This window comes from Mytilus trossulus, chromosome 12 (assembly GCF_036588685.1).
Source record: "Mytilus trossulus isolate FHL-02 chromosome 12, PNRI_Mtr1.1.1.hap1, whole genome shotgun sequence".
Taxonomy (NCBI): domain Eukaryota; kingdom Metazoa; phylum Mollusca; class Bivalvia; order Mytilida; family Mytilidae; genus Mytilus; species Mytilus trossulus.
The window spans coordinates 35,838,195-35,855,337 of NC_086384.1; the positions used below are offsets into that span (position 1 = coordinate 35,838,195).

The window sequence follows — 17,143 nt, forward strand, 5'->3', positions numbered from 1 at the left end:
TCCTGGTTGAGGTGCCAAGGGGAAAGTGAGAAAAGCAATGAAGTTGAGATGAACAATGAAAATCTGTTTTTTGCTATTCAACCTATGACGACGTTGTTATTTTCATTGACAACAGCACGTGTACATGTGCCCTTAGTTTCTAGGTTCTCATAGTATATTAAATCTGAAGTTATTATTTCAGAAAGCTTACAATTACCTGAGGATATCACACCAGAAATGACAGAAAATCCAGCATTTCAGTAAGTTATATAAAAAAGAAGTGGTATGATTGCCAATGAAACAACTCTCCATAAGAGACTAACTATTTGTCACTGTATGGCCTTCATCAATGATCAAAACCCATACCGCATAGTCAGCTATAAAAGGCTCGGAAATGACAATGTAATATATATAATCAATTTCATCCCTGTCATGAAATTTTTTTTCTCTCTGTGTTTTGTTGTATTTATTAAAATTCAACTTGATCAAAAATAAGTTTTCATGACACAAATTTAAAATTGGCATTAAAATATCCTCTATTCCTATATTATGTATAAAAGGTAATATATTTCTTAAAAAAATTGTCAATCTGTTTTGAAAAGGAAATTTTGAAAATATAGAGAAATTGTCAAGGAATACCTCATCACACTTATTTCTTATTTTCTTCTACTCATAGAAAAGCTTTCATTTGATAAATGTTCATCAAACTTAAAATAAATGCTGTTTTGGTTGTAAGAATTATGGCCTTGAAAAAAGTTGGTTCATTTAAAGATAATATTTTTTTTTTAAATCACTCTCAGACATTTCAGATTTTCTCATATTTTGAAACACTTACCTAATTAAATATAAATAAAATTTGAAGAACAACAGGTATTTTATGGAACGGTCTGATTTTGAATGATTGAAATTCAAATCTAGTCAATTTCGGACCAATTATTATTTTTTATGATCTAAATAAGAAAAAAATGGTATATGTGTAAAATGAAATACTGAATTTGTTGTATGACATTATTTATGTTTATAAATATTTGACTTTATTAATAATTTCAGGTATCCCCATCCATATCAACATGAACTTGCCCATCTGAAGCCTTTACAGAAATCTCTCAACGTGTCATCACCTATGGTAAATATTTATCTTGCCTATCTAAAGCCTTTAAAGAAAACTCTCAACGTGTTATCACCTATGTGAAATATTTATCTTGCCCATCTAAAACCTTTACAGAAATCTCTCAACGTGTCATCACCTATGGTAAATATTTATCTTGCCCATCTAAAACCTTTACAGAAATCTCTCAACGTATCATCACCTATGGTTAATATTTCAGTTCCTTTTTATATATGCAAAATGATTTTTTTATTGAAAACTATTTAGTGCATTTTCAAATTGACAGTTAAGGCTATTCCATTAAAAAGTATGTGGAAGGGTAGGAAGGAAAGTTTAATTATAAAATGTGGGTGTTGGGACTCTTTTTCAGTTTGCATCAGTTACCATTATGCAAATCTATCAAAAAAATTGTTCTTGGTTGAAGGGATATTTAGAAAGTCCTTTCCTGTCCTCCCACATACATTATAATGGAATAGCCCTCACATTATTGGACTCAATTTTGTTGTTATTATACATTCAATCAAGTAATGTTGATAATGAATTGTGTCAAACATCTAGCATATCTTTTAAATGTTTAAGGAAATCTAATTCACTGCTGCATTGTAGGACCCCAAGCCTCTAGGTGAAACAGAATGTATGATAGTTACACAGCTTGAAGAACTTAAAGATTTGTGTAACACACTGATGACACAAGAAGAAATAGCCATTGACTTAGAGGTAAATAATAAAAACACAAATTAAGATCGTAAACCTGTTAACAATTTTTATGTTCCATTTATGGGCATTATGTTTTCTGGTCTGTGCGTCTGTCCATTCTTCCATTTTTCCGTCTGTCCCACTTCAGGTTAAAGTTTTTGGTCGAGGTAGTATTTGATCAAGTTGAAGTCCAATCAACTTGAAACTTAGTACAAATGTTCCCTATGATATGATCTTTCTAATTTTAATGCCAAATTTTCCCCCCATTTTCACGGTCCACTGATCAACATAGAAAATGATAGTGTGGATGGGGCATTCGTGTACTAGGGACACATTTTTGTTATGAAATTGTTTGTAGTATAACAGAATAAAGCAAAAGAGATCCATCCCAAAATAATGAATAAATTTAATTGATTCATATAAAAAAAGATGTGGTATGATTGCAAATGAGACAACTCTACACAAGAGACCAAATGACACCGAAATTAACAGCTATAGTTCATGTTACAGCCTTCAACAATTAGCAAAGCTCAATAACATTGTCAGCTACAAAAGGCCCCAAAATTACAAATGTGAAACAAAGCAAACGAGAAAACTAATTAATATATAAAACCATTGACAGAATATTTCAGAGAATAAATAAAACCTCACAACTTTAAGTTTACAAGAAAAAAATTCAAATAATATGAATATGAGATACTATTTTTATTGTGAACACAGCAACTAAATGGACATAAACATGTTTTTATTGAGTACATTTTGCAGAACAATTTTTCACTTCAATATTTTATAATGAATCAAAAAAAAAAAAAAAAAAAAAATAATGCTTATAACTGTGCCTTTGTCTTTGAAAACGCACAGACAAAATATTATGTTTATCTAAGAATTTCGGTTTTTAAACTTTAAAATTAAATTACACAATAGAAAAGAATTACTTAATACATTTATTAACTTAGTAATTGTATATTTCAGCACCATTCTTACAGATCATTTCAAGGATTGACGTGTTTAATGCAGATCTCTACCAGAACCAATGACTATATTATTGATACATTAGAACTTAGGAATGAACTACATTTACTAAATGTAGTTTTTACAGATCCCTCTATATTAAAGGTATTACTATATACTTTTTTCCATGTCAAAAGCTAGTTATTGTATTTTTTAATTTATTCAGTCATATCCATTCTTGTTCAGATTTGGTAAAATATTGGATTTACATCCTCACAACTTGCAGAAGTATAATTAATAGGAGTTCATTCACTAACTCATAATATTAGCCCTTAAATTCTGAAATTTAAAAAAAAGGGTAATGAAAATTTTATGACAACATATGTTAAAAGGTAAAAATCTTCCCGTTGAAAGAAATTTTGACCATTTCAGTCATTAGAGATGTTTTTGTGATGTCAGAAATGTAAGTGAATTTCGTCTAAATCTATTTTTCATAAATTCATGACGGTTTACTGAGAAAATTTGATTGCTAATTCAAAAGTCATAGTCTGTTACCTCTGAAATCAATTTTGATCTGCTGAAACATAATCAAATCAAAAGTGATCAGACAATTGCTTTAATCCTGATTTTTCCATTTCAATGAGAACTTTGTATAAACTATGAATCAATGTTAATTATCTGTTTTAGGTGTTACATGGTGCAGATATGGACATTGGCTGGTTGCAAAGAGATTTGGGGTTGTATATTATCAACATGTTTGATACAGGACAGGCTGCTAGAGTGTTGAATATGGCAAGGCATTCCCTGGCACATTTGTTACAGGTCTATTGTCAGGTAGAGGCAGATAAACAGTATCAGTTGGCTGATTGGAGAATAAGGTAATTAAATATACAGTGAAACGTTTTTCCACTAAACTTTATCTGCACCCGTTTTTATGCCCCACCTATGATAATAGAGGGGCATTATGTTTTCTGGTCTGTGCGTCCGTCCGTTGGTTGTACCTTCGGTCTGTCCCAGTTCAGGTTTAAGTTTTTGGTCTAGGTAGTTGTTGATGAAGTTAAAGTCCAATGGACTTCAAACTTAGTACACATGTTCCCTATGATATGATCTTTCTAATTTTAATGCCAAATTAGAGTTTTTACTCCAATTTCATGGCCGAACGAACATAGAAAATGAAAGTGTGAGTGGAGTATTATGACCACAGTGAATATTTTAAAGACCTAACCCATGAAAGTTACTGTATATAAACTGTAGCAGAACTCTCACAAAGTAATGACCATCTGTCTGTTTGCTTTGTAAGCATTACAACTTTTTTAGGTGAAATTTGAATAATTTCAGTTTAGCAAAGGGAAGACAATTCAGCATTAATGAAGGGGAGATAATTCTTGTCTTGAAAATAAAGTAAATGAATAATTTGACAAGAGGACATGATGACTGTACACATATTTTGTATTATTAAACCCTACCAACAAAACAATTTGAAAAGTATACCAGAGAATGATTTTTTTTTGAAAAATTGATTAAACAAATCAGAGAGAACACACCTATTTTTGCTGTATCTTTTTGATTATTTTAGACCCTGCTTGGATTTGTGGAATATTAACATGATGAATGTGTATTAATTTATAAATTCCTTCTTGATATACTTCAAATAAGCCACACAGGACACACCTTATTTACTTTACATCTATTTTATATTTATTTATAGACCGCTCCCTGAAGAATTAATCAAGTATGCAAGAGAAGACACCCACTATTTACTGTATATCTATGACAAGATGAGAAATGAATTAATTGAGAGAGGAAATGAACAGAATAATCTTCTCCATTCTGTTATACAGAAGAGTACTAGAGTCTGTTCACAGGTTTGTAATGGGTGGTTAGAAAATGTAAAGAGAGTCCTTGACTTAAAGAAAAAAAATATGTAGATTAGGTATGATTGTCAATGGAAAATATCCACTGAAGTTTAGATAAAGTGGTTGTTAGCAATTATTGGCAACTGTACTGCTGTAACAATGAGAAAGACTGTTACCATGCAATTGGCTATAAAGGCCCTAGCATGAAAAGTATGAAACAAGTAAAATGAGAAAACTAACGGTCTAATTTATAAAAATACAATTCAGAAAAAACAAATAAGACAGACATGAACCAATGAAAACAATGAACTACATGCTCCTGACTTGGGACAGACACATACAGAATGTGGCGGGGTTAAACATGTAAGTCAGAGCCCAACCCTCTTTCACAATTTAGCACCATAAAGTGAATAGTTGTTGGTTACAATCACATTAAACATGTTAAATATGGGAAAGTTTCTCCCTTTTGTAAACTTTGTAAAATCAACAATATTGAAGCAAAGTTTCCATTTAAAGTCATAAGAAACCTCAAATTAAAAAAAAAATATGCATATGTTTTTCATATTTAAATGGATAGTTTTCATTAAACAACTTATGTACACATACTTTTTTCTGAGGAAAATTCTTTGATTTGTCCACATTTAGAAGAAGTTTGCTTATTTTAAATTGCTTGCATCCAGGAAGCAATTCGCTGACATATTTTGCTTATGCATAGTGACCCAAGCGTAACCCTCCTCGTAAAATTCTGGTGACCACAATACGCATTGATCTGTCATTGAAATAAACAAATATCTGATTATACATGCATGTTAAACACGCGCTCACTACCCATGCTTTTTGTGATTTGTTTACGATAATGTGACAATCGGTAAAACTCGGCTTCAAAACACGGCATTTAATGAGCAGCCATATTTGCGAAAATAATGATAAAATCGTGCACAGAGGACTAAGTTAATGATGTATACATGCATTGGTTCAAGAATTGGACAAACATTATTTTTCACCACACACTTGTTTCATATGACTAAAGAATTTTGAATTTTCCCTGTGCCAAAAAATCTTTGCAAAGTTTTACAGTAAGTCCTGATTGATATTTTCTAAATATTTCATTGATTATAGGTGTACAGAAAACCTATATACACAGATGGTTTATACATGGAATTATACAAGAAGAGTAAGAAAGTGTTCAACTCCAGACAATTAGCTGCATTAAAAAACTTATATTCCTGGCGAGACAGAATAGCCAGAGTGGAGGATGAAAGTATAGGGTAAGGAACTACTGTGGACTCATTATTACAAATTTGCTGTATTTACAAATGCAGACTTTTGGAAAACCATGAAATTAAATATCCCTGAAAATGCAAGATTTCCTCAATCTGCATGCAAAATTGGTGCCCACAAAAATAAATTTATCCACAGTTTTTTAGCTCACCTGTCCCGAAGGGACAATTGAGCTTATGCCATCACTTGGCTTCCGACGTCGTCCTTCGTCTGTCGTCCTTCGTCTGTCGTCCTTCGTCTGTCGTCGTAAACTATTTCAAGAATCTTCTCCTCTGAAACTACTGGGCCAAATACTTTCAAACTTTAACTGAATGTTCCTTAGGGTATCTAATTTATAAATTGTATCCGAAGTTTTGATGTATCAACAAACATGGTCGCCATTGCTAAAAATAGAACATAGGGGTCAAATGCAGTTTTTGGCTTATAACTCAAAAACCAAAGCATTTAGAGCAAATCTGACACGGGGTAATATTGTTTATCAGGTCAAGATCTATCTGCCCTGAAATTTTCAGATGAATCAGACAACCCGTTGTTGGGTTGCTGCCCCTGAATTGGTAATTTAAGGAAATTTTGCTGTTTTTGGTTATTATCTTGAATATTATTATAGATAGAGATAAACGGTAAACAGGAATAATGTTCAGCAAAGTAAGATTTACAAATAAGTCAACATGACGGAAATGGTCAGTTGACCTCTTTAGGAGTTATTGCCCTTTATAGTCAATTTTTAACCATTTTTCGTAAATCTTAGTAATCTTTTACAAAAATCTTCTCCTCTGAAACTACTGGGCCAAATACTTCCCAACTTTAACTGAATGTTCCTTAGGGTATCTAGTTTGTAAATTGTATCCCAAGTTTTGATACATCAACAAACATGGTCGCCATTGCTAAAAATAGAACATAGGGGTAAAATGCAGTTTTTGGCTTATAACTCAAAAACCAAAGCATTTAGAGCAAATCTGACATGGGATAATATTGTTTATCAGGTCAAAATCTATCTGCCCTGAAATTTTCAGATGAATCAGACAACCTGTTGTTGGGTTAATTACTGCCCCTGAATTGGTAATTTTAAAGAAATTTTGCTGTTTTTGGTTATTATCTTGAATATTATTATAGATAGAGATAAACTGTAAACAGCAATAATGTTCAGCAAAGTAAGATTTACAAATAAGTCAACATGACGGAAATAGTCAGTTGACCCCTTTAGGGGTTATTGCCCTTTATAGTAAATTTTTAACCATTTTTCGTAAATCTTAGTAATCTTTTACAAAAATCTTCTCCTCTGAAACTACTGGGCCAAATACTTCCCAACTTTAACTGAATGTTCCTTAGGGTATCTAGTTTGTAAATTGTATCTGAAGTTATGATCTATCAACAAACATGGTCACCATTGCTAAAAATAGAACATAGGGGTCAAATGCAGTTTTTGGCTTACAACTCAAAAACCAAAGCATTTAGAGCAAATCTGATGTGGATAATATTGTTTATCAGGTCAAGATCTATCTGCCCTGAAATTTTCAGATGAATCAGACAACCTGTTGTTGGGTTGCTGCCCCTGAATTGATAATTTTAAGGAAATTTTGCTGTTTTTGTTTATTATCTTGAATTTAATTAAAGATAGAAATAAACTGTAAACAGCAATAATGTTCAGCAAAGTAAGATCTTCAATTAAGTCAATTTGACCAAAATTGTCAATTGACCCCTTAAGGAGTAATTGCCCTTTAAAGACTTTTTTCACAATTTGTTCATCATGTTGATTTACTTTAAAAAATCTTCTCCTTTGAAACTGCTGTATCAATTTCAGCCAAACTTAGGCTAAATGAGTTTCAGAGTATCTAGTATAAATTTTATATTTTATTTCCTTGTATGTCAAGAAACATAGCTCCTATGGCTAAAATAGAACATAGGAGAAAATGATTATTTTTTTTGGCTTTTGAAGAAAATAGGACGATCCAAAAAACATTTAAATAAATTGAAAAGCCAAAATAATCATTGATGAGAGATTTAACCAAAAGAATTAAGGTGAGCGATTCAGGCTCTTGAGAGCCTCTTGTTTTTTATGCTTCTCCTTGTCTATATCAACACTGGTTTCATATTGATACTCCTTAACTGATGTCTCTGTTCAAAGTACAATATTTAGAATTTAACTTGATAGCTGATATAAAAGAAAAACTACCATGTTATATTGGAAAATTAAAAAATTTGGTATGAATGTCTAAGACTTATCTCCACCAATTGACATAGAATTGGCAATTATAGGTCACTATTTGACATGAGCAAAACCCATACCCACTCAATTTTAAATTATAAAATTCCATGTAACAACAAAAGTAAAACAACACAAACATTACAAACAAGAAATTGACAGGCTCATCAAGAACAAAGACACATTTTTAGCTCACCTGGCCAAAAGTGCCAAGTGAGCTTTTCCCATCACTTTGCAACCAGCGGCGTCCGGTGTCCGTCGTTGTTAACTTTTAAAAAAAAATTCTCCTCTGAAACAACTTGGCCAAACTTAATCAAATTTGGCCACAATTATCATTGAGGTATCTAGTTTAAAAAATGTTTCCGGTGACCTGGTCAACCAAACAAGATGGCTGCCACAGCTAAAAATAGAACACAGGGGTAAAATGCAGTTTTTGGCATATAACTCAAAAACCAAATCATTTAGAGCAAATCTGACATGGGGTTAAATGATTCATCAGGTCAAAGATCTATCTGCCCTGAAATTTTCAGATGAATCGGACAACCCGTTGTTGGGTTGCTGCCCCTGAAATTTTTAGTGTTTTTGGTTATTATCTTGAATATTATTATAGATAGAGATAAACTGTAAACAGCAATAATGTTAAGCAAAGTAAGATTTACAAATGAGTCAACATGACAGAAATGGTCAGTTGACCCCTTTAGGAGTTATTGCCCTTTATATTCCATTTTTAAACATTTTTCGTAAAACTTAGTAATCTTTAACAAAAATCTTCTCCTCTGAAACTACTGGGCCAAATAAAATCAAACTTGGCCACAATCATCATTGGGGTATCTAGTTTAAAAAATGTGTCCGGTGACCAGGCCAATCAACCAAGATGGCCGCCACAGCTAAAAATAGAACATAGGGGTAAAATGCAGTTTTTGGCTTATAACTCAAAAACCAAAGCATTTAGAGCAAATCTGACAGGTGTTAAATTGTTTATCAGGTAAAGATCTATCTGCTTTAACAGCCATAATGTTCAGCAAAGTAAGATTTACAAATAAGTCAACATGACCAAAATAGTCATATTGACCCCCTACAGAGTTATTGTCCTTTATAGTAAATTTTTAACAATTTTCATAAAATTTGTAAATTTTTACCTTCATTTTCCACTGAAACTACTGGGCAAAGTTCATCATGGATAGAGATAATTGTATGCAGCAAGAAGGTTCAGTAAATTAAGATGTACAAACCCATCACCATCACCAAAATACAATTTTGTCATGAATCCATCTGCTTCCGTTGTTTAATATTCACATAGACCAAGGTGAGCGACACGGGCTCTTTAGAGCCTCTAGTTTAAAATTTGCTGAGTGTTGGTTATATGGCTTTAACTTTTAAATTAAATGTCTAATTAAAAATTAATACATGGTGGGATAGATTAAAGTGCCTTCCTGCATTATAACATTTTATAATCAAGTCCATTATTACATGTATTAACAAGGCTCTTTGGGTACGGTAATAAATAGACCTCATGCAGTTTGTGAATTTTCTGCCAAGAAAAATGTAATAATTTATGCATATTTCATTGTCTTGTATCTGTTTCTTTTCAGTTATGTATTACCAAATCACATGTTATTACAAATAAGTGAAATATTACCAAGAGAGAGACAAGGTGTTCTAGCTTGCTGTAATCCTATACCTCCACTGGTCAGACAGTATCTGATAGAAATACACAATATTATAATGGAGGCCAGAGAAGTACCACTTACTACAGTAAGGATATTCTATATTTGATCTTCTAGGGATTCATTCATTTTTGCAGGTCAGTGGTGGATCAAGAGAGGGGAAGGGGGTGGTCTGTGAGTTAGATACACCTTTTTTTGGTTGATCAATGCATTTGAATGGGGAAATAATAATCTTCTTCTTCAAGAAAAACTGAAATGCTCAACTCTTATAAATTTAAGGTTATTATTATGAAACTCGAGAAACAGTATGATGTAAAAGTGTAAAAGAAACAATATACCTACTTACACTTTTTTTCAGGTCTCCACCCCTAAAATCAAGGAACCGAGTATGTACAAACATCCCAAATATAACCCTGACAGTCTGTTAAACTGTACACATGATATGTCATACCAACAGAAGTATCAAGATCTGGGGAACACACCATGTTTACTGGGTAAGTCTAAACAATTAACACTAACAAATATAACCCTGACAGTCTGTTAAACTGTACACATGATACCGTATAGCGGGTTATTTTCGCGGGGTGTAAATTTTAGCTTATTTTCGCGGAAAGAACAAAGTCGCCAAAATAAATTCCGCCAATTTAAAAGTGTACATGCAAAGGTAATGCTAAAAATATTGGATCCGCCAAAATAATAACCGCCAAAATTTTTCGTATACCTTATTCAATGAAAATCGCGAAATTTTACACCCGCGAAAATAACCCGCTATACGGTATGTCATACCATCAGAAGTATCAAGATCTGGGGAACACACCATGTTTACTGGGTAAGTCTAAACAATTAACATCCCAAATATAACCCTGACAGTCTGTTAAACTGTACACATGATATGTCATACCAACAGAAGTATCAAGATCTGGGGAACACACCCTGTTTACTGGGTAAGCCTAAATAATTAACATTAACAAATATAACCCTGACAGTCTGTTAAACTGTACACATGATATGTCATACCAACAGAAGTATCAAGATCTGGGGAACACACCATGTTTACTGGGTAAGCCTAAACAATTAACAATAACAAATATAACCCTGACAGTCTGTTAAACTGTACACATGATATGTCATACCAACAGAAGTATCAAGATCTGGGGAACAAACCATGTTTACTGGGTAAGCCTAAACAATTAACAATAACAAATATAACCCTGACAGTCTGTTAAACTGTACACATGATATGTCATACCAACAGAAGTATCAGGATCTGGGGAACACACCATGTTTACTGGGTAAGCCTAAACAATTAACACTTACAAATATAACCCTGACAGTCTGTTAAACTGTACACATGATATGTCATACCAACAGAAGTATCAAGATCTGGGGAACACACCATGTTTACTGGGTAAGTCTAAACAATTAACATTAACAAATATAACCCTGACAGTCTGTTAAACTGTACACATGATATGTCATACCAACAGAAGTATCAAGATCTGGGGAACACACCATGTTTACTGGGTAAGTCTAAACAATTAACATTAACAAATATAACCCTGACAGTCTGTTAAACTGTACACATGATATGTCATACCAACAGAAGTATCAAGATCTGGGGAACACACCATGTTTACTGGGTAAGTCTAAACAATTAACAATAACAAATATAACCCTAACAGTCTGTTAAACTGTACACATGATATGTCATACCAACAGAAGTATCAAGATCTGGGGAACACACCATGTTTACTGGGTAAGTCTAAACAATTAACACTAACAAATATAACCCTGACAGTCTGTTAAACTGTACACATGGTATGTCATACCAACAGAAGTATCAAGATCTGGGGAACACACCATGTTTACTGGGTAAGTCTAAACAATTAACACTAACAAATATAACCCTGACAGTCTGTTAAACTGTACACATGATATGTCATACCAACAGAAGTATCAAGATCTGGGGAACACACCATGTTTACTGGGTAAGTCTAAATAATTAACATTAACAAATATAACCCTGACAGTCTGTTAAACTGTACACATGATATGTCATACCAACAGAAGTATCAAGATCTGGGGAACACACCATGTTTACTGGGTAAGTCTAAATAATTAACATTAACAAATATAACCCTGACAGTCTGTTAAACTGTACACATGATATGTCATACCAACAGAAGTATCAAGATCTGGGGAACACACCATGTTTACTGGGTAAGTCTAAATAATTAACATTAACAAATATAACCCTGACAGTCTGTTAAACTGTACACATGATATGTCATACCAACAGAAGTATCAAGATCTGGGGAACAAACCCTGTTTACTGGGTAAGCCTAAATAATTAACATTAACAAATATAACCCTGACAGTCTGTTAAACTGTACACATGATATGTCATACCAACAGAAGTATCAAGATCTGGGGAACACACCATGTTTACTGGGTAAGTCTAAACAATTAACACTAACAAATATAACCCTGACAGTCTGTTAAACTGTACACATGATATGTCATACCAACAGAAGTATCAAGATCTGGGGAACACACCATGTTTACTGGGTAAGTCTAAACAATTAACATTAACAAATATAACCCTGACAGTCTGTTAAACTGTACACATGATATGTCATACCAACAGAAGTATCAAGATCTGGGGAACACACCATGTCTACTGGGTAAGCCTAAACAATTAACATTAACAAATATAACCCTGACAGTCTGTTAAACTGTACACATGATATGTCATACCAACAGAAGTATCAGGATCTGGAGAACACACCATGTTTACTGGGTAAGCCTAAACAATTAACATTAACAAATATAACCCTGACAGTCTGTTAAACTGTACACATGATATGTCATACCAACAGAAGTATCAAGATCTGGGGAACACACCATGTTTACTGGGTAAGTCTAAACAATTAACATTAACAAATATAACCCTGACAGTCTGTTAAACTGTACACATGATATGTCATACCAACAGAAGTATCAAGATCTGGGGAACACACCATGTTTACTGGGTAAGTCTAAACAATTAACACTAACAAATATAACCCTGACAGTCTGTTAAACTGTACACATGATATGTCATACCAACAGAAGTATCAAGATCTGGGGAACACACCATGTTTACTGGGTAAGTCTAAACAATTAACATTAACAAATATAACCCTGACAGTCTGTTAAACTGTACACATGATATGTCATACCAACAGAAGTATCAAGATCTGGGGAACACACCATGTTTACTGGGTAAGCCTAAACAATTAACATTAACAAATATAACCCTGACAGTCTGTTAAACTGTACACATGATATGTCATACCAACAGAAGTATCAAGATCTGGGGAACACACCATGTTTACTGGGTAAGTCTAAATAATTGACATTAACAAATATAACCCTGACAGTCTGTTAAACTGTACACATGATATGTCATACCAACAGAAGTATCAAGATCTGGGGAACACACCATGTTTACTGGGTAAGTCTAAACAATTAACACTAACAAATATAACCCTGACAGTCTGTTAAACTGTACACATGATATGTCATACCAACAGAAGTATCAAGATCTGGGGAACACACCATGTTTACTGGGTAAGTCTAAACAATTAACACTAACAAATATAACCCTGACAGTCTGTTAAACTGTACACATGATATGTCATACCAACAGAAGTATCAAGATCTGGGGAACACACCATGTTTACTGGGTAAGCCTAAACAATTAACATTAACAAATATAACCCTGACAGTCTGTTAAACTGTACACATGATATGTCATACCAACAGAAGTATCAAGATCTGGGGAACACACCATGTTTACTGGGTAAGTCTAAACAATTAACATTAACAAATATAACCCTGACAGTCTGTTAAACTGTACACATGATATGTCATACCAACAGAAGTATCAGGATCTGGAGAACACACCATGTTTACTGGGTAAGTCTAAACAATTAACACTAACAAATATAACCCTGACAGTCTGTTAAACTGTACACATGATATGTCATACCAACAGAAGTATCAAGATCTGGGGAACACACCATGTTTACTGGGTAAGTCTAAACAATTAACATTAACAAATATAACCCTGACAGTCTGTTAAACTGTACACATGATATGTCATACCAACAGAAGTATCAAGATCTGGGGAACACACCATGTTTACTGGGTAAGTCTAAACAATTAACATTAACAAATATAACCCTGACAGTCTGTTAAACTGTACACATGATATGTCATACCAACAGAAGTATCAAGATCTGGGGAACACACCATGTTTACTGGGTAAGCCTAAACAATTAACACTAACAAATATAACCCTGACAGTCTGTTAAACTGTACACATGATATGTCATACCAACAGAAGTATCAAGATCTGGGGAACACACCATGTTTACTGGGTAAGCCTAAACAATTAACATTAACAAATATAACCCTGACAGTCTGTTAAACTGTACACATGATATGTCATACCAACAGAAGTATCAAGATCTGGGGAACACACCATGTTTACTGGGTAAGCCTAAACAATTAACACTAACAAATATAACCCTGACAGTCTGTTAAACTGTACACATGATATGTCATACCAACAGAAGTATCAAGATCTGGGGAACACACCATGTTTACTGGGTAAGTCTAAACAATTAACATTAACAAATATAACCCTGACAGTCTGTTAAACTGTACACATGATATGTCATACCAACAGAAGTATCAAGATCTGGGGAACACACCATGTTTACTGGGTAAGCCTAAACAATTAACATTAACAAATATAACCCTGACAGTCTGTTAAACTGTACACATGATATGTCATACCAACAGAAGTATCAAGATCTGGGGAACACACCATGTTTACTGGGTAAGTCTAAATAATTGACATTAACAAATATAACCCTGACAGTCTGTTAAACTGTACACATGATATGTCATACCAACAGAAGTATCAAGATCTGGGGAACACACCATGTTTACTGGGTAAGTCTAAACAATTAACACTAACAAATATAACCCTGACAGTCTGTTAAACTGTACACATGATATGTCATACCAACAGAAGTATCAAGATCTGGGGAACACACCATGTTTACTGGGTAAGTCTAAACAATTAACATTAACAAATATAACCCTGACAGTCTGTTAAACTGTACACATGATATGTCATACCAACAGAAGTATCAAGATCTGGGGAACACACCATGTTTACTGGGTAAGCCTAAACAATTAACACTAACAAATATAAAACTGACAGTCTGTTAAACTGTACACATGATATGTCATACCAACAGAAGTATCAAGATCTGGGGAACACACCATGTTTACTGGGTAAGCCTAAACAATTAACAATAACAAATATAACCCTGACAGTCTGTTAAACTGTACACATGATATGTCATACCAACAGAAGTATCAGGATCTGGGGAACACACCATGTTTACTGGGTAAGTCTAAACAATTAACACTAACAAATATAACCCTGACAGTCTGTTAAACTGTACACATGATATGTCATACCAACAGAAGTATCAGGATCTGGGGAACACACCATGTTTACTGGGTAAGCCTAAACAATTAACATTAACAAATATAAAACTGACAGTCTGTTAAACTGTACACATGATATGTCATACCAACAGAAGTATCAAGATCTGGGGAACACACCATGTTTACTGGGTAAGTCTTAACAATTAACATTAACAAATATAACCCTGACAGTCTGTTAAACTGTACACATGATATGTCATACCAACAGAAGTATCAGGATCTGGGGAACACACCATGTTTACTGGGTAAGCCTAAACAATTAACATTAACAAATATTATCACATATTTTGTACTGATATGTACGTTTTTGCATGGCCAATAATAGCCGGAAGTCAAGGCTGGTTATCAGCCCTCGGGGCCGATATCGATATCAGCCCTTGAAATCCATATCAAGCCCCCGAGTTTAACTTCCGGTAAACTGTCAGTCAAAGTTTTTTTGTAAAAAAGTTGAACACAATGAAAAGAAATTCAGAAAGTTACGAATCTACTGTAGAAGACAAAAATAGAAATCAACAGTGAAAATCACAAAAGTTCCCGTAATATTTTGACGTCATAAAGAATTTAGAAAATATGTAGCTTATTCTCCAGATATATCATGTAATGGTCACAATGGATTTATGATTATTATGTTTTGTTGATTTTGTGGGTATAGATGAACAACACTATATAAATAACACATAGCTGAGAGGGTGATAGAGCAGATTGGTACCCCGAGAAAACATTGTCAACCGCGGCGAAGCCAAGGTTGACAATGCCTTTTCGAGGGGTTCCAATCTGCTCTATCACCCTCTCAGCTATGTGTTACTTAATTTATTATACTGAATGTCCTATCATTATTGGCTTTTACAGATTACTTTTATTTTAAAAGTATTTTCTATGACGTCACGTTCTTAACAACGTTACGGGCATTAGAAAAAAACAACAAAAGTCAAGCAAGATGTTTTATTTTTTTTTTATTTTAACAGTCTGTAATAAAATCTGAGCCAAAACGTTAAACTTAAGCATTGTATTTAATTCCTTGATGTAAATTCAATTCATTGTTCTTTGAATTATCAATTTCTGATTGGTGTAGACGAGAGGGTAACATTAAAAAAAATTGTCACCCACTCAGCCATGTGATAGAGTAAATTGACACCCTCGTCTTAGCCAATCAAAATATGGCATTTTAACGTGAAGTATAATAAATTTAATTGTTCAATGAGATCTTAAAATTATACAAGCTAATATGCAGAATTTTCTAGAAATTAAGTATTCATCATGTACATGGAACATCAAGTTTTCTGTCATCAATATAAAAGATAATCATATTATATTTCTTTTATTTCAGATCCTACGTTAATGAAAGAAAATCCAACCATGTTTGGAAATAGTAAAGAAAATATTACTATACTTAAGAAAAAACCCTTATTGACAGTGTTTGAAAATCATGTAAGTATAAAAAAGAAGATGTGGTATGAATGCAAATGAGACAACTCTTCACAAGAGACCAAATGACACAGACACAATCAACCATAGGTCACCACACGGCCTCCAACTACAAGCAAAGTGCACATTTTAAAGATTATCAATTTAAAAGATCCTTGATATGAGCTTTGTTTCATTAACTTGAAACAAATTGGGGTAAAAATTGATGTTGTAGTTATGTTTGTTCAAACTTGTAGATATCACATCCACAGCCATTGGGGTTCGAGGGATAACACTCCCTTTGAAAACAATTAAGCACTGTTAAAGTTGATGTTCTGTTTGAATTGTAACTGTTTAAGTTGAGTTTAATTGTATTGTCCCCCATTATTATAAATGATAGATTTGTAAAAAGGGAATATTGGATGAA

At 33.3% G+C, this 17,143-nt stretch overlaps 1 protein-coding gene across 1 annotated transcript in view; it reads left to right on the top strand.

Moving 5' to 3' along the window:
- Positions 1 to 17,143, top strand: part of LOC134692413 (exosome complex component 10-like) — a 45,104-nt gene that overhangs the window by 15,744 nt on the left and 12,217 nt on the right. The window contains exons 6-16 of the mRNA XM_063552863.1: positions 182 to 239; positions 1,030 to 1,105; positions 1,694 to 1,804; positions 2,756 to 2,899; positions 3,422 to 3,612; positions 4,443 to 4,599; positions 5,710 to 5,858; positions 9,667 to 9,829; positions 10,100 to 10,235; positions 15,447 to 15,557; positions 16,640 to 16,740. Coding sequence (XP_063408933.1) covers positions 182 to 239; positions 1,030 to 1,105; positions 1,694 to 1,804; positions 2,756 to 2,899; positions 3,422 to 3,612; positions 4,443 to 4,599; positions 5,710 to 5,858; positions 9,667 to 9,829; positions 10,100 to 10,235; positions 15,447 to 15,557; positions 16,640 to 16,740 — 1,397 coding nt within the window. The remainder of the gene's footprint in view (positions 1 to 181; positions 240 to 1,029; positions 1,106 to 1,693; positions 1,805 to 2,755; positions 2,900 to 3,421; positions 3,613 to 4,442; positions 4,600 to 5,709; positions 5,859 to 9,666; positions 9,830 to 10,099; positions 10,236 to 15,446; positions 15,558 to 16,639; positions 16,741 to 17,143) is intronic.